The following is a 23,182-nucleotide window of genomic DNA, read 5'->3' on the forward strand; positions in this document are numbered from 1 at the left end:
CAGGAAAGAAAATGGCTACTGTGGTCAACATGTGGTCAGGAAAATCTAAATTCTGCCACTGACATGGAAGCCATCCAGGCTTTACTGAGATCTTTCCCAAAACTCCACAGCAAAGCAGGTTAGAGAAAGATCACCAAAAGCCAGGGAAACCCTGGGAGAGTCATAAATGCAACATGTGGCTGTGGGGAAGCTCCCCAACGGCACTGAACCCAGGACAGGTAACCCTTGTGAAAATGGCCTGGGTATACTATGTCCCTTAGCCTTTCTGCTAATCCTATAGTCCAACACAGCTTTTCCATGGGCATTCCTATTCTTGTCCTCTGCCTTCAAAAAATAAAAATTGAGCTTCTCTCTTTCTGCAGACAGGGACAGCTTGTGAACATATACAGACACCTACACAGATTTGAAACAGATTAGGAAAAACACATGGAGTTACCCAGGGTGCAAACACTGCAGCAAGCTGTCTGAGTAACCAGCAGCTGCTGAACAACCCAATGAGAGACACATGAATGATTAACCCTTTCTCTGTTCCTGGCGGTGCACATTCTGCTTAGACCATTAGAAGAACGCACATGTCCCCCACCAGCCACCCTTGACAGGCAATTCGGAAAGCTGTGACAGCAGTGTGAATCACTTAGGCCCTCTCTGTTGCTGCTTCCAATGAATTTGCAAAGCCACCGTAGGCTAGAGGATTTATCCTCTTCCTCGAAGTGTCTGAAATTTGGAATAGCACTAGTACAGGGAAACAAAAGGAAGCACTTCTGAATCAAAACCGTGGCCAATTGTATAAAGAGCTAAGGTGAAGCGGTGGTCTCAGGCAGCAGATTTTGGGAGGACTGCAGCCTCCAGTTGGCCCAGGAGCCAGAGCAGTTAAGTGTTTCCTCCTGCCTTTTTCTCCTGGCATCTTTAAAGACAATCTTGCAGGCCCACAGGACTTCCCCAGTGTTTGGAAAGCCCCATTAGGCATGGATGGTTTTCTGCGCTGCTTGTGGGGAATGAGTAGAGAAGGAACATTTTTGCTGCTTCGGCTCCTGGGCAGGGGCAAAAAGAGATGGGTGGTCCTCAGGCAGCTGACACTGATGACAAGGGATGGACGTTTCTATTGCCCTGCTTCATTCAAGGGAAAAAAACCATCCAGAATTACAGCCTATTTTGACCAGGATAGTCCAGGCTAGCCCGATCTTGTCAGTTCTCGGAAGCTAAGTAGGGTTGGCCTTGGCTAGTATTTTGGTGGGAGACCTCCAAGGACTACCAGGGTCATGACGCAGTGGCAGGCAAAGGAAAACCACCTCTGAATGTCTCTTGCCTTGAACTCCCTATAGTAGGGGTGTCAAACATAAGGCCTGGGGGCTGGAACTGGCCCATCCAGGGCTCTTATGTGGCCTGCAAGCAACTAGTGCAAGGGAGGGAACAGGAGAGTGTTCAGGGGGAGTGGGTGGAGCCACTCTGACTGTAGCTTCAAAATGGCAGAACAGCCTCATCTGCAGCAGTCAGTCTGTCCACTGCTGCACCGCTGGCTCTCCAGTCTGCCCATATGGGTTTCCCTTTGCACCCCCCTCCCAGCCCATGGGGCCTTGCAGTGAGGATACACCAACTCGGAGCTTACCAGCGGCTGTCCTTAATGCAGTTTATATCTCCGGTACCTGGCATTATGTTTTATGGCACACATGGCCTGGCCCGACAAAGTGACATTTCTGTCCGATCCGGCCCTCGTAACAAATGAGTTCGACAGCTCTGCCCTACAAGGTTGCTGTAAGTTGATTGTGACTTGGCAGCAAATAACCCACGCTTCCTAAATTTTCTGGACCTTCTTTTTTTTTAAAGGGAGAAAGAGAAAAGGCAGAAAGGATCTTATGCACCTGAAATGGAGACAAATTGGGCTCCACCTTCGGATCTGAAAGCTGCAGCAAGACAAACCTCGAAGGCCTCTGCTCTGACTAACGCCTACGCTGTCGTGCTATTAATGATATGCACTCTGCTGCTCTCTGCGTTTCTCCCCGTTTGCCGCTTAACAGCAAAGTTTTTTTATAGGCTTACTTCAAGTCCGCCGCTATTAAATTAAATCCATTGTAAAGGTGTCCTTCCGAGGCAACTTTCTTCAAGTAAGAGTAACTGTCCAGCTCTGTCGTCAAGAAGTTTGTCACAAGGGCACCTGTAAAGAATAAAGGGGAGGGGGAGAGAGGATTTATAGTCTGCTAGAATGATTTCCCAGGAAGGAAGCTGACATTTCACCTCCCTGGGCTAGCTCAGCCGTTGAGAAGGAATGAGCAAGCTTTAAGTCTTGCTGCCACAAAGCCTGCCAGCGTCAGCTTGATCAACCCTGTATGGCGCTTACTGTTAATTTGTTGCACTATTAAAAGGTTCGCAGCATTTCAAAATGTTTTATGCCCCCTTCCCTAGGGATAACTTATGAGCTGGTGTGGCACAGAGTTCCTAATGACATGCTTATTTAATAATTAATTAAAATATTTCTATCCTGCTTTTCTTATTGGCTTGAGGAGGCTTTTATTTTATTTTTCATCATTCAGGGTTGTTGCCTAAGTTATACAGCTACACCCCTGCAGTTTGAGTCCACGACACGGTTCAAATGTAGTGCACTGCCACTATATGAATGCGGCTGGGGGAAGGATCCCTGAACTTGCATGCCTCCCCCTCCAGCTCCACTGTTTACAGCAAACCATAGTTTCGATGGAACAAAGTTTGAGTCCTGTGGCACCTTTAAGACCAACAAAGTTTAATTCTGGGTATAAGATTTCACGTGCATGGACACTTCATCAGATAGCTGAAGAAGTATGCTTGCACATAAAAGCTTATACCCAGAAGTAAACTTCGTTGGCCATGAAGGTGCCACTGGACTCAAACTTTTTTCTGTTGCTTCAGACCAACACGGCTACCCACCTGAATCTGTCTTCATAGTTTTCATGGTACGTCCAAGACCACAACCTATGGTTCTGAAGTCTGCCTTACAAACCGAAATTTTCATAGCTTATGAGGACCTCCAAGCTCACTTGCCTAAACAGCAAGTCATGGTTTTTCACTACGTCAGAAAGCCAATATGCAATGGGTCATTCCCTAACCCAATTCCCTGGGTTGTGCATTGGCGTAGTCGGTGTGAGACGGTATAGAAACTTGGAGCTGAAATGCATGTCTTTGCAGGCGTGCGCTATGTCATACACGCCCATTGCTTTTTTGCGTGCACGCAAAATAAAATACCACATGTTCAGCTGTGCACTCCTAACCAGTTATACCCTTCCTTAGTCCACTGACTTCAATGGACTTGGTGTAAGTAATGCTGCTTGGGATGGCTCTGGCAGTCTTCCGAGTGCTTTCATTTCTACTGTCACTCTTAAGTGCAGCAGAACCCTGCATTTAGTTTAGGTATTCAAACGTCATGCTCACCAGTTCTATTGAGAAGCAATGAAAACCCATGGCTTGTCAATCCTGGAACATCCCCCTGAAAACCCCACTCCTGTGGGTGGAAGACTCTCAGGAGTGACATGAAATGCAGTTTGAAGGGCTGCAGTGAAAAGGGAGAACTGAAAACACAGAACCTACACTCTCGTGCAAGCCCTACAGCCACTGTTCCCTCTAAGCTGAGTTAGTGTGAGCTAGCTCACCGTTTTTTAGCCTCTGGCTCACACGTTTTTGTCTTAGGTCAGGAAGGATGGCTCTAGAACAAACTAATTTATGCAGTAGCCAAATCGCCCACTCACAACTTTAATGCCAGTAGCTCACAAAGTAGAATTTTTGCTCACAAGACTCCACAGCTTAGAGGGAGCATTGCCTACAGCCATCCACATAAGAGCTTGTACAAAGGGGAAAACTTCAACAAGCTCGCCCTTCCTATTGCATCAGCCACCTCACAGCATCCCACTATGTTCCTGAGAATCCTGGAATGTCAGAAGTAACTTTTCAAGGAAGGAAGAGGGCAGCAGTGGCTGCATCAGGAAGGGTAAATTGGTAGAGATCACTTTTGCGAGCTCTGCTTTGTACACAGTTCTCATGTTCCAGGTCATACCTCATAACACTAGGTTAGACTAACTTGTCCCCATATAAAGGAGCTCTTGTACCCCTGCCCATGAACAGGAGCACAAGGTTGGAGAAGTAGATTGTGGCTTGACACTGGAGCTATCCTAGATTTGGGAACATTGCACTGGAGCACGCAATCAGACCTGCCATTGTTTCTAATTATTCCAGCACAGTTTGGAGGTGAAACAAAACGTGACCCCATGCATCCACCTTCAGAGGTGAAGTGGGTGGCAACTAGAGACAGGGCAAGTTCTATTGCGACACCTTGCTTCTGGAATGCCCTCTCCCTTGAGTCTTGCCTGGCACCTACTTTACTATCTTTTAGGTGCCAGGCAAAAATAAATCTTTTTTTTACCCAGTTTTTTAATTAGGCATTTTATCTCACCAGCTTTTTGATAGTCTGCTTCACAGTTTTAGGGCTAGATTCAGGTCTTGTAGCACCTTAGAGACCCACAAGATTTTTGTAGCCTAAACTTCCAAGAGTCAAAGCTCCCTTTATCCTAATGGACTGGAATCTAGCTCTTCTTCTGTAAACCAAGAGGGCTACCCTCCTGAAAACTGTTTTACGGCTAGGTTTTATGCTGTTTCTGTCCAATGGCTTGTTTTATATTGTCATTTAAATTGTAAGCTGCCTCAGTCAGGGCTCTGGAAAGGCAGCATACAAATATATTCTAAATAAATAAAATAGGTCTGTGAGACCCCCTTTTCATCCCACTCTCTTTTACGCACCTCTCCCTTTTGCATTCTTGTCTATCTTCGGCTGCATATAGTTTGTCAGGGCCGCCATCTTGCCTTTCTTGCTGATTCCAAGCCAGGTCCCGCCTTCTTTCCCTTCCTCCATATCCAAGCCTGCCGAAACAACAGTGAAAATAAAGGTCACGTGTCGACTTGCCTCTTTCCAGGAGCAGCTGAACATTTTAACTCCTCGATGTACGAACCTGAGAACTGAGAGCTTGTAAAGAGAGCCACAAAATAAGAAACGGGAGCCTATGAGAACTCTCCTACCTGAAGATTTGCCGGGCACAAAAGCAAGGTCTGTATCCAGCAGGTGTTTTTACATGGGCAACACACATCAGAAAGGGCAGAAAGGAAGCGGAGGCCCAGGCATGGTATAATTTCCCCTCCCAAATCTGTGATCGGTTTTGTGGAAAGGATTGCAGGATGCGTGTATGTGTGGGTGCTGCAACAGGCCTAATCCACATCTGGAACGGACTGTGGTCTCTATGTTCCAAGTTCCCTACAAGTAGGTAACAGAGAAGGAGGTGGAGTAGAATCTCCGTCTAACAATGCACTCTATTTGTATGGAATTTTGTGGGGAAGGCTTTGTGTTTACAGGAATCCCCCCCCCCTACTCTGGGGGAGCATTCCAAAGCTGTATTCCACCCTCAGTAGCCTGAAGCACCACAGTCCATCCTAGCCCCCAAAGCTATTACCACCTTCTACTACCCAAACACCAGAAGGTTCCAAACTTCTTAACCCTATCCATCCTTGCTCTTTATATAATTCATGAAGCAATCTCTCCTTCCTGAACATGAGGATGATTAAGTGACTTTGGATCAATTGTGAGGATTAATTCTACAACTGACCCTTTGTATGAAATAAGCTTATTGCTGTGAGGGTGGGTTGTGATCCTGTGGATCTGTCCACTGATTGTAGTACTTTCCCCTGCTGACGGAAACTTCCCAGATTGCAAATTGAAATAAGCAACTGTAGCCATAATTCTGGAAGCATACCCTACAATCATGACCTAGAAGAGGAGATTGGATTTATACCCTGCCCTTCACTTGGAGTCTCAGATCGGCTTACAAACTCCTTTCCCTCCCCCTCCCCACAACAGACATCCTGTGAGGTAGGTGGGGCTGAAAGAGCTCTTTGAGAATTGCTCTTGAGAGAACAGCTCTACGAGTACTGTGGCTTGCCCAAGGTCACCCATCAGCTGCATGTGGAGGAGTGGGGAATCAAACTCATTTCTCCCAGATTAGAGTCCGCGCTCCTAACCACTACCCAAGCTGGCTCTCACCAAACCCTTTCCTTTATTTTTAGAAAGACACCCTCAAATTGAAAGGGACCCGTCAAGGAGGGAGCCAACACAGCTCTCACTTTCAAAACAATTAGAAAAACACTTGGAACAACCTAAAAGGCCAAAGCACACACCAGCAAGGAGAAACGGAATGCTCCGCAAAGCCACAGAAGCAAGTCGGAGGCACGGCAACATTCCAATTATAGACTGATCTTATTAATTTATTAGAATTAATGTGCTTGGGAGGATTTGCTGCCATAAAATATCATCGATACCAGAAGCTGAACCAGTTTCTTGCTAACGGATCAATTCCCAACCTTCACGTTGGTATTTCTGGGCTTTGTGAATAAATAGATTAGATGTGTTTATAATTGGATCTCCTTTAGAGTACACTGGGACTTCAGCATACTAGACCACTGGCACTGATAATCTTTCCTAATAGGGAAAAGAGCACAACAGAAAACATATATACTGCACAATATTATTTTGTATTATTTGACATGCTCCGTATTTAAAAAAAGGGTTCATTTGCTTACAGACTAAAGTCCTGGGCTAACAGTGTTGCATCACTATTGGCTGGAAACTCAACTTTTATTTATTGGCTTTACCAGACTTATAGCCCTCCCTCCCCTGCACAGCAGGCTCAGGGCAGGTAACAACAGTGTTAAAAACAATACCAGAAGTTAATTACTAAAACCAAACTATCAATACAACACGTTAAACTAAAAACATTCAGATGGCGATATAGGCACAGAGTACATAAGCTATCAGAGATGAGATAGTACAGCCACTGTGTTGCCAAAAAATTCTCAATGACAAAGTGAGAGGCAGAGAGAGGGCTGAGCTAAGCCAAGCTGGGCCAGGGGAGGCCAATTCAATGGAAACTTCGCTGCCTCAACCGTATGTCCGGCAAAACATTTCTGTCTTGCGGGCTCTGAGGAACTGTGTTAGGTCCCGTAGGGCCCGGATCTCATCTGGAATAGCGTTCCACCAGGCCGGGGCCAGAGTCGAGAAGGCTCTGGTCTGGGCTAAGGCTAAGCAAATACTTTTTGGGCCATACAGAAACATCAGGACAAAAAATGTTAGATGTTACCAATAATGTATGACAAGCTCGTGAAGAGGACTTCACTCGGAGAACAGAAACAAGGTAGGAAGAAGCCATTCGTTACATACCTATATCATATTCCAGAATCAAAGGAAACTGCTTTATACTTAGTAAAAACATTGGTACATCTGGCTCAGTATTAATTACACTGGATGGAAGCAGCAGTCCTGGCATATCCAGTTAAGGATATTTGGACAGCGGGTATTGGAAAAGTCCTTTCTCTACCTGAGACACTGGACAGCTGCTCCTGGCCAGAGGGACCCATGCAGAGTTATCTCAAACACTGTCCTGACTCAGTGTAAGGCAACTTCATATGCTCATGGCTCTCTCTGTCGCCAGCAAGTGTCACCAGTGCAGGCATCAAGAGGTCAGCATTAAGTCATAAGAGATGCAAGATTTCGACTGCGTTTGCTTCTGTCTGTTTTCAGTCGAGACATGAAAGAGGGCATTATTACGTAGGCTTACACACATAATAAATGAAACCAAACGACTAGAAGCCCTTGAGAATATTTTTAATTCAATACAATCTTGCTTCATACAACCATGCAGATAAAAGTAGAAAGATAACACCACATCAAAACGGCGGTTAAGTATCTCCCTGTTTTGCAGGCTGACACGGTTTAAATTAAGTTTTTTTGGCACAAAGCACACAGCATGTTCCTCCGTGCATCCATATAAAAGGAGAAATAGATATGCTGAGAATGTGAACTGAGAGCCGGAATTTCAGAACGCAAAAGGAGCTGCAGTGCAGACAGTGTGATTTATCCTCGCAATTCTCCCTGCCAACGACAACAACATCAAGCACAAGAGAACAGTCTTTGCAAAATGCTCCATGTCCCCGAGTCTCATTTTTATTTATGCACACAATGAGGGTCGTAAAGTTACGCAGATGAAAGATAAATCTTTAAACAAAGAAGGAAGTGGACAACACGCTGGGTAACTTTTACAAGTTACCAGGCAGGAGGCTAAGAAGTAAAGTCTGCAAAACTGAACCAACAAGTCTTTTGATTGATAGAAAGGCACCCACTTTCCATAGGCCAGCAGTTTTCTTAAAAACAGTTATTTTTAATGTTAGTACATACCTGCCTAGGAAGTGAGTATCAAGGGCAGAGCTGCTACCATCTGCTCTTAACCCCCCCCCCCCCCAGCCCCTGGAACTTTTCAGGAAGCTGCCTTCTAGGAGGGAAGGAAGTGCCCGCCCGCTCACAGGGAGATCGTTTTACCAAGAGCAGAGCTGTTGCCACCAGCTCTGCCTTAACGGCAAGAAGCATCTGTGAAAGTTATTTATTTTACATATCCGTGAAACTGATTGCCTTTTGTATGCTTTGTACATTGTAAGCCACTCTGGGTTCCTGTTATACAGAGAGAAGCAGGTTAAAAGTGTTCTGAATAAGACAAATTCATCGGAATCCTTGGAAGAGGAATGCCTTTAGGAAAGATGCTCCTCTTCCTCTCTTGCACAGAATGCCTCTTTTGAGATTGCCTGCTAGGAAAGCAAAAGATGCCCTTTCCTTGGGAACCATTGTTTATTCATATGCAAAGTTATGTGACTACCTAGTCAATGAAGAGGCACACGGTTAATCAATTAAAAGGTTGTTAATCAAGTGGCAGGCCTACCAGGAACTTGTTAGGCATCTTGGGGGCTTTATTTATAGTACACAGGAAAGGTATAATTGGACTAAATATGTGTTGCACACTGGTAGCCATCAAGTTCTTTAACATGGTAGCGTATTTCCATGGCAGGAGGTAGCCCAACACAGCCCAAAGGAAACAGGAGCACATGGAGCAAATGAAGTTTGGAATGTCAGCCTGGGACAGCACGGCCCTTGGCTGGGGCAGAGGACTCATGTGAAGGAAGAACACTAGAATAAAAACAGGGCAGGGTCACTGTCCAAGAGGACCTCCCCGTGACGAAGGCAACAGGGTGGACTGCCCAAGGAGAGAGCCACCATTTAGGGTTTACCAGCTTCTCCAGGTGACTAATGTCTCAAGACCGTCGATGAACTACGCCCCTGTCCTGATACACCACACCGACTGGCAAAACAGAGTTTTTGACACTTAGACTTTGGTGAGACAGAGCCTACTATATCAGATGGATATTGATTAGGAAGCTTCAATGCCCAGTAGGCACTGCTCAGGGGCATGGGCTGTACGTAACATGGTGAAGAGTAATTTCTGCATTGTCCTGACCTGGATGGCCCAGGCTAGCCTGATCTCTTTAGATCTTGGAAGCTAAGCAGGGTCAGCCCTAGTTAGTACTTGGATAGGAGACCGTCAAGGAGTCCAGATTTCCTGTGCAGAAGCAGGCAATGGCAAGCCACCTCTGTTAATCTCTTGCCCTGAAAACCCCACAGGGTCACCGTACGTTGGCTGCGACTTCATGGCACTTTCCATCAAAACACCACATTTTATTAGTAAAACACCACGTTTTATTAGTAAAAATGACAAGCTCCAGAAGCTCTTACCTTCTGACCACAGCTAATTAACTATTCATCAATTCCTGTACTATTAAAGGAGGAAGCTGGACTCACATGCAAACTTTTAAAAAGAGCATCTTTCTGATTTTCCTGCCCAAACCGTGTACTGTGCATATATGCACATATGAAAATGTCTTATACAAAGTGAGACCACTGGGCCATCAAACCTTAAAGGCCTTAGCAGTAGATCTTCAAGGGCTCAGGCAGAGGAAGGTCCTTCTATACACCAGCTACCCTTTCACCTGAGACAGAACCTGGGACCTTCTACATGCAAAACATGTACATGCGAGCCCTGGTTTATGGCCCCTCCCCATAAGAAGTGCTTCATACAGTGCAGTCCTCAACATAGTTACACCCTTCTAATTCCACTGAAGTCAATGAACTTAGAAGAGTGTAACTCTGCTTAAGGCAGCACTGTTAGTCCATTGATCCAAGTCCCTTAATCATTAGTCCATCTGGCTCTTTATCTCCAACTGGCAGCCAGTGTTCTCTCTAAGCTGAGTTAGTGTGAGCTAGCTCACCATTTTTTAGCCTCTGGCTCACACATTTTTGACTCAGCTCAGAAAGGATGGCTCCAGAGAAAACTAATGTAGGCAGTAGCCAAATTGCTCGCTCACAACTTTAATGCCAGTAGCTCGCAAGGTAGAAGTTTTGCTCACAGCTTAGAGAGAACATTGCTGGCAGCAGCTCTCCAGGGTCTCACGTAGAGAAAGGCCTTTCCTGACACCCATTTCCCAAATATTTGAGCAGTGGGTCATCACATCACATTTATGAGAGATGAGAATCTTTTCCTAAGGTATTTAATCGGAGTCCGCACTCCTTGATCTCAGATGTCAGAATTACTGCTACATAAAGCAGCAGATAAACTTCACAACCACGATAAAGATAACATTTCAGAAAACGGCAGCTACGGCTAACATACGACTTTTTCTTCAACAGATGGTCGGCACATATTCTGATAGCTTCTCTCAGAACTGATGGGGGAGAAAGAAAAGAGGAAAAACGTATTCAGGGGAAGAATGACATACCGCTAAGGATCTCGTTGCTGCCATCCCAGAAGTCTGCCGATTTTGATGGTCTTAGATAAAATTCATCTCTATTCGCTGCTAGGATAAGCCTGCAGAAAAAGCACAGGGGAATGTGGTTGCTTAGATGATGAAGATACAAAGTGTTTTTGACCTATTAGAGCTTCTGTATTAAAAAGGGCCCTTCAATAATATAGAAAATCATGTCTCCAGCTTTACTTCTTGCATGTTTAAAAGAGCAGAGGGAAATATAACTGACAGAATGTTCTCTTGTCCCACGCGCTACCTGGAGCAAAAAACAACAACAACAACCCCGAACAAGAAGAACAATGGTCCAGTGGAAAGAAACATTTATTTTATTCAGCTATACTGCCCCCCTATGTGTTTCGCGTTCTCTACCCAGTCGGCCGGAGAAAAGGGCACAGGTCTAAACCAGGCAGCTGAGATCAGGCCAGTGATGCTCAGTGGAAGAGCTGGAGCCTTTGAAACAGGGAGCTGTCCAGCACGAGCACAAGCTGATCTGGAGAACTGTGGAACCAGCAATGGTGGAGATTCAGCTCAGCAATCACTAGTCCCCAACGCTTCCTGAAGGGAGAGTACATCCCCAGTCTTTCCAGGCCTTAAGAAGTAGCACCTTCCTTCTTTGTGCAGCTAGAGTAGGGAACACTTTGGGCTACCTTGGGACTTATTTACCTAAGTCCAGGCTTCAACCCTGGCTCTCCACCTCCTTTGATAATGCAGCAGGGGTTTTTTTTTGGGGGGGGACTGGTGGCAACAGGGTCCACTGGGTGTCCGCATCCAGCTGAATCTCCAGATCTTGGGTAGGAGCCGGCTGCAACAGAGAACCCGGGGACCTTCTCCTGAAGGTTATGGGCAATGTTCCCTCTAAGCTGTGAAGTCTTGTGAGCAAAAATTCTACTTTGTGAGCTGCTGGCATTAAAGTTGTGAGCAAGTGATTTGGCTACCGCATAAATTAGTTTGCTCTGGAGCCATCCTTCCTGAGCTAAGACAAAAATAGGTGAGCTGGAGGCTAAAAAACTGTGAGCTAGCTCACATGGGAGTTTCCACATTCCACATTCAGTCAGTCTCCAGCCCTCTCCCCCATGGAGATGTAAGGGAAAAGACATATCTTCACAATGGAAAAGGCTAGAGACTTTTTAAAATAAAAATGAAAGCTGAGAGTCCAGAGAACCTGTCTAACCTATCATTACAATGGTATATCAATACATCAATATTTGAGTGCTTCGTTAAAAAAGGGACATGTGCTGTGATGCTACTGATGACACCACAGATGATGACAGCACCTTCCCCTGAAAATCCTGATCATTTAAGACACATGTAGAGGAAAATAAACTAATTCTACAACTGTGAAAATGCAGGAGGACTGTTCCCAAACCAATTCCAATGTTTATGGGTTGACTGCCAAGAAAACCAAGAGAAAGTCGAGCCTGTGGAAAAGCCCACAGAGAGGAATTCTGCAACATCTGAATACTGAATGAGGGTTTGGTTTCTGCCACTGATAAAACAACAGGAAAATCCACTAAATGCCACAATAACCAGCCAGTAGGAAACAGAAAATCTAATTCAAAACACACTGCTGGATGAAATGCACTGTTCTTCATATCTGGCAGGAGTCATTCTTCCGCTGGGTCTAAGCTATGTAGTGCAGTTCTGAAGCCAGCTCTATCTGTAATGCAGACACTGAAAACAGACCCCCCCACACACCATTTGTCAGGATCACCCGTCTCATTGCCCAGACCATGCAGAGCGCCCCTCCCCCCAAAAAAACCTTCTCTTTTCCATGAAAGCTTCACCATCTAGGGCAGCGGTTCTCAACCTGTGGGTCGCGACCCCTTTGAGGGTCGAACGACCCTTTCACAGGGGTCGCCCAAGACCATTGGAAAACACAAATTTTCGATGGTCTTAGGATAGGGCTGCCAAGTCTCGCCAAATCCTGCATATCAGATATTTACATTACGATTCATAACAGTAGTAAAATGACAGTTATGAAGTAGCAATGAAAATAATTTTATGGTTGGGGGTCACCACAACATGAGGAACTGTATTAAAGGGTCGCGGCATTAGGAAGGTTGAGAACCCAGTATGACCAAGATCATAGACCTCAGTTCATCCTTATATGGTACATTACACATTGCATGGCCCTTGATTTGGACTGCAGGAAGGAGTTTAACACTTCAACTTCTGCATGGTTTTGCTAAAGCACTACACATTATTACTGCCTTAGCAAAATCATGCAACAGCTCCCTTTAAAGGGGAAAGTGTTATCGTTTTAAAAGGACCTGCCTTTTCTCCTCTGAAGAGCTAACAGCACTACATAGTAGAAGTGTTTTCTATTAGTGAAACTGTGCAGAGGGACTGAAGGACTGAACCCTCTCTTACAATCCCCACCTACCCATGGTTCAAACCAGGGCTGTGCATATTGGAATTTTGCCTTTTCAGGATGGGAGATCTCAACCGTGCCTGATTTGCAGTTAGCCCCTTTCCCAAGCTGAAGTGAAGCCTGAGCTAGCACAGCCCCCTTTGCCTGTGTTCTACCCCTGTGCCCTTTACTTCTTTCCCTCCATTCCCTTTGTCATGCCGTGCCACAATCTAGTGTGCAAGCAAAAAAGGGCAGGCTGCAAAGTTTGTGCTGGATATGTCCTCTCTCTTTAGATTTATCTGTTTAAAAGCAATGTGGGTCTGGCTCACGCAGCAATTCAATTCACGGCTGCAAATGCAGGATTGTCTAGAAGCAAAAGGGTCATGCTTCCCCACGGTTTAAAGGGGAAATGGAACCTGTGAATGTGGAGACCCAGAAAGATAATGGCACAGGAGGAGTCAATAAGAGCCAGATGCCTCAAAGGAATGCACAATGCATACACTTTGGCTTTCTGGCCTTTGAGTTCCAAGTTCCACTTGGCTATTAAAGCAAAGGGGAAAGCTTTGCCTGCTCACGAGAATGCCTGCCAGAATATATATCATTAAAAAAAATTATTTATCAAACAATAGAAAGCATACACCCACAGAATATATACCATCAAGCTTCTGACAAATATTCACGCTGCACTGAGTTTTGAGAAGTTCATAAAACTTCTACCATATCTACTTTAAAATGTTTTTGCTATGCATACATATATTGCCACTGCAGCAGCACTGACAAACGGAAATCATGTCTCATGTTTCTTAATAGCCAGCTTGGTGTAGTGGTTAAAAGTGTGGACTCTAATCTGGGAGAACCGGGTTTGATTCTCCACTCCTCCGCATGCAGCTGCTGGTGTGGCCTTGGGTCAGTCACAAGTTCTTTCAGAGCTGTTCTCTCAAGGGCAGTTCTCGAAAAAGGTCTCTCAGTCCCACCTACCTCACAGGGTGTCTGTTGTGAGAAGGAGAAGGGAAAGGGATTGTAAGCCGCTCTGAGACTCCTTTGGGTAGTGAAGAGTGGGGTATAAATCCAATCTCTTCTTCTCTTCTTCTTAATAGTAAACAGCTATTCAGAACGTATTAGTGCGCACTGATATATATTTAAATAGAAGAGAAGAAGAGGAGATTGGATTTATACTCTGCCCTTCACTACCCGAAGGTGTCTCAGAGCGGTTTACAGTCTCCATCCCTGTGAGGTAGGTGGGTCTGAGAGAGCTGAGAGAACTTGTGACTGACCCAAGGTCACACCAGCAGCTATATGTGGAGGACTGGGGAATCAAACCCGGTTCTCCCAGATAGGAGTCCACACTCTTAACCACCTATACACTTCAAGGACTACCTACTCCCATGTGTCTCCCACATGCCTGCTAATTAAAACAGACATCTGAGGACTTGCTCTGTGTGCTACCACTTTCTGAAACAATCTGCTACTTTATATTAGGAAGTATATTAGTCATGGGACTAATGGGAACTTCCACACCCAAAGTCAGTAAATCTCCGAATACCAGTGCTGGGAAGGAGGCAACATCAGGGGGAGGCCTTTGCTTCTATGCCCTCTTTATTGGCTCTATGAGCCAACTGTCAGCCATTGTTTGAAACAGGATGCTGCACAAAAAAGGACCACTGGTCTCATCCAGCATGGTTCTTATGTGAGAAGTAACTACATTCAGATCCTTTCTATGACTATGGAATGGCTTTCTTCCAGCAGTTCCCCTGGCACCTACTCTTATATTATCACCTGACACCCATGGCTTATTTATTTGTCTAGGCGGGTTTTTTTAAACTATGTTAACGCCTGTGTTTTGTTTCTGCTCTGGGTCTTTGATGCCTTGGAGAGTTTTACTGACAGCTGTTCGATTTGTTTCCGTGAATGCTTGTTGTTTTACTGCTGTTAAATTGTTTTAACTCTATTTATTTGATTGACTGCTGGCTTGAGGGATTTTAATGTTCTTTACTCCTGCTGCTGGCGCTTATTTCTATTAGATCTTGTTCTTTCATTGTTTCTAAGTGTATTTTATTTTTCATACTGCATTGTACACTGCTTTGAGCATCTTCTGGGAGAAGCAGCCCATACATAATCTAAATAAAGGAAACACCTGCTCTTTATCATCAGGGAGTCTAGCAGGCTATCAGCATAATTTAGTGCACCAGGAACAGAACCAGCAGCAACTGGACGACAGCGGGATGGGAAGGGACCATGGCCCTGTGCTACAGCATCTGCTTGGCGTGCAGAACGTCCCAGGTTCAATCCCTGGAATCTCCAGTTCAAAAATGACCAGGTTGTAGGTGATGTGAAAGACCTCAGCCTGAGACCCTGGAGAGATGCTGCCAGTCTAAGTAGATAGTACTGACCCTGATGGACCAAGGGTCTGATTCAGCTTCGTGCGATGATGTGATCCTGGCTAAATCTTCCAGTGACAGGATGAAACTTCCCTGCTTCCTTCTCCCACTGAAGCCCACCCATCTCCGCAAAATAATGCTCCTGGGGGAAAGGAAACCCTGAATAATGCCACGATGGGGGTGAACTGTAGGAAGGGAAATTGCCAGTTTAGTCTGGATCCAACCCAGTATGTCAGAGAGACTGACATGCAGCCCACGGATCCCTCCTCCTGCATATCATCAGCCCTCAGTCACACAACTCTGCTCTAGAGCCGGACAACATAAACAATGGCGGCGACATTCTCTTCTGGAATTTCCACCCCAGACGAATGGAAGTTATAATCCCTACTTGGGGGTGACAGTCAAGCCCGACTGACCTGGAAGCTTCCATTGAGATGGAGAGACCATATGAACCCTCCGGTAAAGTTGGCAGATTTACCCACCTTTCCATTCAATAGTCCGTGGGGTGAAGAGTAATTAAAACAACACAAAATGTCAAGAGTATCAGTGAGCGCAACCTGCCATTCATAAACTTTGTGGACAACAGTATTAAGGGCGAAGTAGGGGGCATCGGCAGAAACTGCTGCCCCCTTCTTCCTATGCCATTAATTCTTCAAAACTGTGTGATTAGATACAGGTCCATATCACTAAGGTAAGCAAAACTGCTCCAACCATTATAATCAACAATAAGTGAACACAGCCTCGGTCAATAAATAGTTCTTTGGGGCCTGATTAAAAGGACCATAGTCTTGCATCTGATGAAGTTCAAAGGGCAGATGATTCTACAATGTGGGGACGACTATAGATGAAACCCTTGCTGCAGAGGCTGGAAATCTAAGGAAAAAGGAAATTATTAGGAGGTTCTCTGTGCTCATTTTTAAACAGCAGGAAGGCACATGGGGAAGATACTCCCTTAAATACTATGGGCTCAAGCTCTAACAGTTTACACAAATTTAGCCTGGAAGGCTACAGGCCATCAGTAGAGCTACTACAACATCAGGATTATATACCTTCCTGTGGTTAATACTAGAAATCAACCTGGACCAACCGAAACTTTGAACAGTCTCCAAGAACACCACACGCAGACTGCATTTCACTAGTCCAACTGGGAGATTATGAAGTCCTCAACCTCACTGGAGTACAACTTGAGTGCTGAGGGATACCACTGAGTTCCAATTATATGACTGAAGTTTAAAATGCAACATTTCTGCTCAACGTGGACCCCCCTACGAAGAGTGAGGTTTGTTCACTTTACTAACAAACACATGAGCTAGAGGCTCAATTCTGCCTTTTCTGAGACTGAGCAATCAAGTATACGTCAAAAAGTACCCAGGCTTATTGCACGAAGTTCGTCAAGAAACAGTGATTCTTGCATTTAAGTGTGACCTCCAACACAGTCTACTTTCTTAAGCCAATTAGTTCTAATATATTTGGTCATTATGAAGTAATTTTGATGATCTAGAAGAGCCCATAAAGCTGACATTAATTCATGGCAAAAGAAGACTTTGGCTACAACATTTCTAATCAATGATCTAAACCAGTTTTACATTCAGCAGAGTATCTTTAATCTCAATTACAGCTTGATTTGCCAATACTGACCACCTCCGACTGTAGAGTTATTCCCCTTTCTCTCCCCCCACGCAAAAATATCTCCAAAGTAAAATGCTGGCTGGGTGGGTGGATTCTGGTAGGATTTAATTTCGATGTTCATTACGGGGGTAGGATTTTCCCAAGCTGGAGAAAAAAACGCCGGGTTGCTTGCCTCACCACTGCGCTTTGAATATTCTGGGAGGGTGGAAAACGGCTTGGGTGTCACAAGCCCGCCTTTTGCTGCCCCTGCCATTCCTGGGCTGTCTCAAGCTATGTGAGTCTAAATTGGGGCACCTGCTGGAAGCAAGCAGCCTCATGCCAGCTGGCTGGCTGGCCAGCAGCAGCAACCATCTTCCTGGGCTCCCTCCCAGCCCGGGCTGCAAATGCAGTGATACGGTGAGTTATGGCTAGTGCTTTTCCCAAGAAGATCTGCAGCTAAGGTAAGGAACTCCTGTACCACTTTTCCTTATAATTCAAGCCCAACACTCTAGGTAAGACTGAAGAAGAATACAGAGAAGGACAGACAAGATGCTCCTTGGTATAAGGGATCTCTACCCCCCTGGCCCAAAGGAAAGAGGAAGAGGGTGGTCTCTGGTAGGTACCAATCAGGTTCCAATGCCCCATCTTCATCTACCTACAAGGTGAAGATGGGATGGAATTCCAGATATAGCATCTGAATTGTCATCTTCATTTCCCCCCCAGATGCAGTCTTTCAAAGGGAAGTCTCCAAACACTCACAACTGCAGTTGAGGCCAACCTAACCAATGTGAATGCCCCCTTCCACATTTCCCTGGACTGGCTGGGTTTTGCACCAAATCTGTGCAGGGAACACTGAATGGCTGTCATGCTGTACAGTTTCTGCCCACCCAGGGGACTTGAAATCTGGTCAACTGCCTGAAGAGCACCCACCAATCCCTTTGCTGGAACTCTGCATGAATGCTATTGGTGAAAGGGTGCCCAGCTGTTGGTGTATATAGAGTGTGCTACTTTTAAAAAAGACTCTAGAAGGAGTCCTACAACAGGGAGACCCTTAAGCACAGCAAAATCCCAGGGACACTGGAGCTGTGGTCCATTTGTGTTCTGATCTAAGGCCCGTGCTCCTACAGCAGAAGCAAAGGCTGCCAGTTGCTTATCAGCCAGCCATGCCAACCAGAACTCAGACCGTGGCATCTATTTCCCCACCAAAAAAACCATTCCTAGCAGCACAGAAGGTTCAGAGCTCTCCGATCTGTCTCATCACCCCCCTCTCCCCCCATGAGACGATTCATCATGTTTGTTAGATTATTTTTCTTCATGCTCTGTCCAAACGCATCAATGGAAGAATGCATTATTCCAAAATAACTTCTGTGTGTCAAATCTACTTAATCCAGGAAAGCGGGAATGCAGAGACAAACAAATGAGAGCGGAAAGGCGGGTTAATGTTGTGATGTCGCCTTCGTTGGAGCGACCAGCCTTAACATTTTGCAGAATATTTAATAATTCTATAAAGAGCACAGAAATACGCCTCTAAACTCTTCAACCCTTGAGTTCTGAACTGAACCCACTTAACCTTTGTGTTTTGATGTGTTCGAGGTTATCTCCTAGATAGCTGCTTTTGTTTCTACACGCTTGTGCCATTTGGCTTACATAAACAGGAAAATCTGCAACACTTGCACGCTTCTGAACAGTTTGGACAGCATACATCTGTGGCTATATGGTACAATTCTACTGATGGGGGGTTCAGTTTACACAGACTTTCATGTGCCATTTGTTCCTGTGCACGGTACAATTCTACTGATGGGGGTTTCAGTTCACACAAGCTGCCACAGACTTTCATGTGCCATTTGTTCCTGTTAGTGCTACATCTGAGGCATATTCTTCTATATAAACATACCCAGCTGCCTCACACACAGATCGGCGATCCCTCTAGCTCAGTGTTCTCTACTCTGACTGGCAGCAGCCCTCCAGGTTCTCTGTCAGAGAGGCGCTGTTCCCAGATCTGCAGTCCTCACTCTGGAAGTGCTGAGGCCTGAGCTGGAATTTTCTGCATGCAGAACAGGTGTTCCAACACGGAGGGGTGGCCTTCTGTTGCCCTCCGGGGCTGGATTACGATATGACAATGCCAATGACAACGAAAGCTCTATATGACAAACACGACATTATTATCACAGAAGAAACAATGAAACTACAAATCTGTAGCACAGTGTCAGGCTCAGCAAGAGTTGGGTCAGGATTCGGGGCTGTTGCGCCTTCCAGGGTCTGTTTTTGTTGGGTTAGGGAAAGTCTCAGAACCGGGAAAGGTGTTCCCTCCCTCTTGCCAGCCAGCTACCTATTCCCCACTGCCTGAGAATGGATCTGGCCCTTCCTCCCTGGCTGCTCCAGGAAGAGCCACTTAAATGATTCCCTGGGGGAGGGACAACTCCTGGCTCTACCATTCCCTCTTCCGCCCGTACCTGGGCCTGGGAAATGGCAGGATTCCCGGCCAATGGCTCCCCGGCCTGGGCTGACTGGCCTACCTCCCCTCTCCCCCAAATTTCCTTATAGGGCTGTCGATCTGGCCCAGGCAGGCCTAAGAGGTCCAAATCCTGCCCATCCACTAGGACCTCCCTGGGCCCCAAGAGCTGTGCCGGCTCTGGTGGGGGCTTCAGCAGACCTGCATATGAATTGAGTGGTTAAGTGCGCGGACTCTAATCTGGGAGAACTGGGTTTGATTCCCCACTCCTCCACTTGCAGGTGCTGGATGACCTTGGGCAAGCCATAGTTCTGGCACAGCTGTTCTCTCAAGGACAGTTCTCAGTCCTGTCTACCTCACAGGGTGTCTGTTGTGGGGAGGGGAGGGGAAGGGAAAGGAGTTTGTAAGCTGCTCTGAGAGACTGAGTGAAGGGCGGAGTATAAATCCAATCTCTTGTTCTTCTCTCCCTGCCACATTTGGTCCTTGAAGTGGCGGCAGCTGTGGTGTAGCCTGAGTTGGCCTGCCACTGGGCACTCCTCCCCTGGACCGAGCTGTCAATGGGGACTTTGCTTGGCATGGTGTTGGCACCCGGCTCATTGATCTTTTGGGCCTATGTGTCCCTGCTGGCTGGCTGAGCATTTCCTGGCTGCTGGTCTCTGGCATGGCCCTCAATGCAGCTTGCGGTAACTGGGCCAGTTGTTCCTGCTAGTGGGGCCTGATTTTCCTGGGGATCCCTGGCCTCCTGCAGTAAAGATGAGGATGCTGACCCCAGACTCCTAGTCAGCTTGAACCTGGGCAGATGGCAATTGAGGGCTTAGGCTGGTATCTGTGTGTGAGAGTGTGATTTTCTTGGCCTTCTTGTTTAGAGACTCATATTAATGTGAGCTAATTGTAGTTTAGCTCATCCATAAATCTGGCTCTGGCTCTCCCCCCCCCCTCCTCCCCAAGATATCTGCTTGCCCTGATTTAGGCAGTAATTACTGGCCAGTCCCACAGGCCACAGAAATGCAGCTTACCTGTGTGTTGCTGTAAGAGACTGGCCTTTCAAAAAACAAATCTACTCGCACAACACTGAAACCGTACCTGTAGAACAAAGAAAACCTCACAGAAAGAGTGAGGCCCAAACTAGACAATACATCTTTCATGGGTTGGTACATGTGTGCTCATCCCAACTCACTGTTGCACAGAAGAACAGGGTATCCTAACAGTGCTTTGTTTGGCTCTAGGGTGCTGCGCGGTGGGTGGGTGGCTTCTGGCTTCCCTTCTGTGCCGTTTGCATCAGCAGAAATAGCAGGGGGCAGTGTAGCTTCTAAGCAGAGTTAGTGTGAGCTAGCTCACAGTTTTTTAGCCTCTGGCTCACACCTTTTTGTCTTAGCTCAGGAAGGATGGCTCCAGAGCAAACTAATTTATGCAGTACCCCCCCAAAGTAGAATTTTTTGCTCACAGGACTCCACAGCTTAGAGGGAGCATTGGCAGGGGGTGGTGTTTGCCCCCTTCTCTACACGTCTTAGTGACAGACAGATAATCCAATAGGTTGGATTTCCCTGAACAAGCTTGCACAGAAAGGAAAACTGGGGGTGGGGGTGGGGGTCTGTTCATACAAGTATGGCAATGCCATATCAACATGAATTCCCACAGCTCAGGAAAGGCTGGTGGGAAGTAGATTTGTGCTTCAAATTGCAACCAAAAACTGTCAAGCTCGCTAGGGCCACATTTCATGTTATGAATTGGAATGTAGGTACCTTGTACCCCTCCCTTTGGAAGACCCAGAAATTCAGATCAGTTAGATATAGCATTTAAGTGCTGAGCGTCTGCCAGCTGCAATACAATTTAGAGAGAAAACCTCTTTAAGCCTGGCATTCCATTTCCCCACCCAGCCCCTTAACATACACTGTTAATTGAAACTACCTTAATTCTATTCCATAAAATGACCATATCAGAAAGCAGCAGCAGCAGCAAGAACCCTCTCTAGATAAATTATATAGAACCCTAAAAATAGCTCCATAACCTCAACGGTGTTAAGATTTATGTAACTTCTTAATGTGGGGGCAGAGAGATGGAAACATGAGAAGTCATTCCATCGAAGCAATTTCCTGTGATATAATTCAGCGCCATAAAAAGATGATGAGATTACGGCTTTGAAATCCAAAACCTGTATTTACAAAAAATAGCAATTTGTATCACAAAAAGGGGGGGGGGCCCTCTATGAATGTTTCTACACGCTCATTTCAACAAGGCCATTTATACACAATGTGAAAACATATATGCAATATAATCTCATCTACAGTGATCTCATATACCTGACTTCTAAATACAAGATATACTGCCTGGTATAATATGCCTACATTAGGAGGAGGGCCCCCAGGGACAAAACACAGTGATGGAGATATATGATTGGATCTCATTATTATCTCAAAGCAGCTGTGGTAGAGATGGGGTGTCCCCAAGGCAAATCACCCCCCACAAGTTGCTACTGGGGAAAACACAGGGAGTTTTGTCCAAAGTAGAAAGATCCTGATCCCCCGTAATTTGAACGGTCAACAAATATAACATTTTGCCTTCTTTCTGCAGCAGACCAGTTTAGAGCTGTTGATGTATATCTCCCCGAGCCTCAAGGCTGATTATCACAACTAAAAACAGCACTGTTGGAACCGCGGAATACAAAACACGAACAACATTAGAGAACACCTTGAGTCACTTCTCAAAAACAGCTGCTCCTTCCATACAACCAACATCAAGAAAACTGAGATCATGGCATCCGGTCCCATCACTCATTGGCAAGTACTAGGGGAAGTCATGGAAGCAATGACAGAATTCACATTCCTGGGATCCAAGATCACTGCAGACGGTGACTGCAGCCATGAAATCAAAAGACGCCTGCTCCTTGGGAGGAAAGCGATGGCAAACCTAGACAGCATATTAAAAAGTAGAGACATCACCCTGCCAACTAAAGTCCGTATGGTCAAAGCAATGGTATTCCCAGTAGTACTGTATGGCTGTGTGAGTTGGACTATAAGGAAGGCTGAGCACTCACTGGAGAAGAAATAAGGCCCATGCATCTCTTACAGGTATTTTGGAACCATTTTAATTTCAGAACCTTGCACCATCAATTAAATGCATGATGCTGAAGTCCCTTTGCATCTGAAAACCCCAGAAGAGACTGAATTTACTATGGAATGGTGGAAAACTTTGTGCAGTTTTCACAGAGCGGAATATCCACTTTGGGCTCCTGCTGTCAGTTTCCTTCCTTTGCCTGCTAGCACCATCTTATTGACCTCTGACTTGAAAGGATATTTATAGTGCTTTGTAAAAACAGACACATGTTTCGCTGTGACTTCTCTCTGGCATTGCACTGACTGTTTCTATAGTGATTAGCATCAGAATGTGAAGCTTTTTGCAGATTCTATTTGCTGAAAGCTTTCTCTCTCCACAGCCTCCTTTTATGAGTTCGGAGGTACCTGCAGATCTCAAACCAAATGTGAATACAGAACAGGTTCATCAAGAACAATGGCTCCATGGCCAACAAGGGTCTCCTTAAACCGGAGAAAATTATGAGAGAATGATTAATATAAACTACCAGATCTCCCCCCAAACCCCTAAAAGCTTTCTAAAAACAGTAGCTAGGCTGAGGGATCCCAAATCTTGGATAATTCAAGTGCTGGTTTGGCCTGACAGAGGTCTAACCAGCACCTGAAGCCCACCCGAGAA

The 23,182-nt window shown here is 45.8% G+C and overlaps 1 protein-coding gene across 2 annotated transcripts in view; it reads right to left on the minus strand.

The window, feature by feature from the left end:
• Window positions 1-23,182, minus strand: part of TANGO2 (transport and golgi organization 2 homolog) — a 116,702-nt gene that overhangs the window by 56,100 nt on the left and 37,420 nt on the right. For both annotated transcript variants that reach the window (XM_015423785.1, XM_015423786.1), the window contains exons 3-5: window positions 10,660-10,748; window positions 4,759-4,878; window positions 2,038-2,152 (exon numbers count right to left, since the gene is read on the minus strand). In XM_015423785.1, coding sequence (XP_015279271.1) covers window positions 2,038-2,152; window positions 4,759-4,878; window positions 10,660-10,748 — 324 coding nt within the window. The remainder of the gene's footprint in view (window positions 1-2,037; window positions 2,153-4,758; window positions 4,879-10,659; window positions 10,749-23,182) is intronic.

Source organism: Gekko japonicus, unplaced genomic scaffold, assembly GCF_001447785.1.
Source record: "Gekko japonicus isolate JY-2015 unplaced genomic scaffold, Gekko_japonicus_V1.1 scaffold137, whole genome shotgun sequence".
Lineage (NCBI taxonomy): Eukaryota > Metazoa > Chordata > Lepidosauria > Squamata > Gekkonidae > Gekko > Gekko japonicus.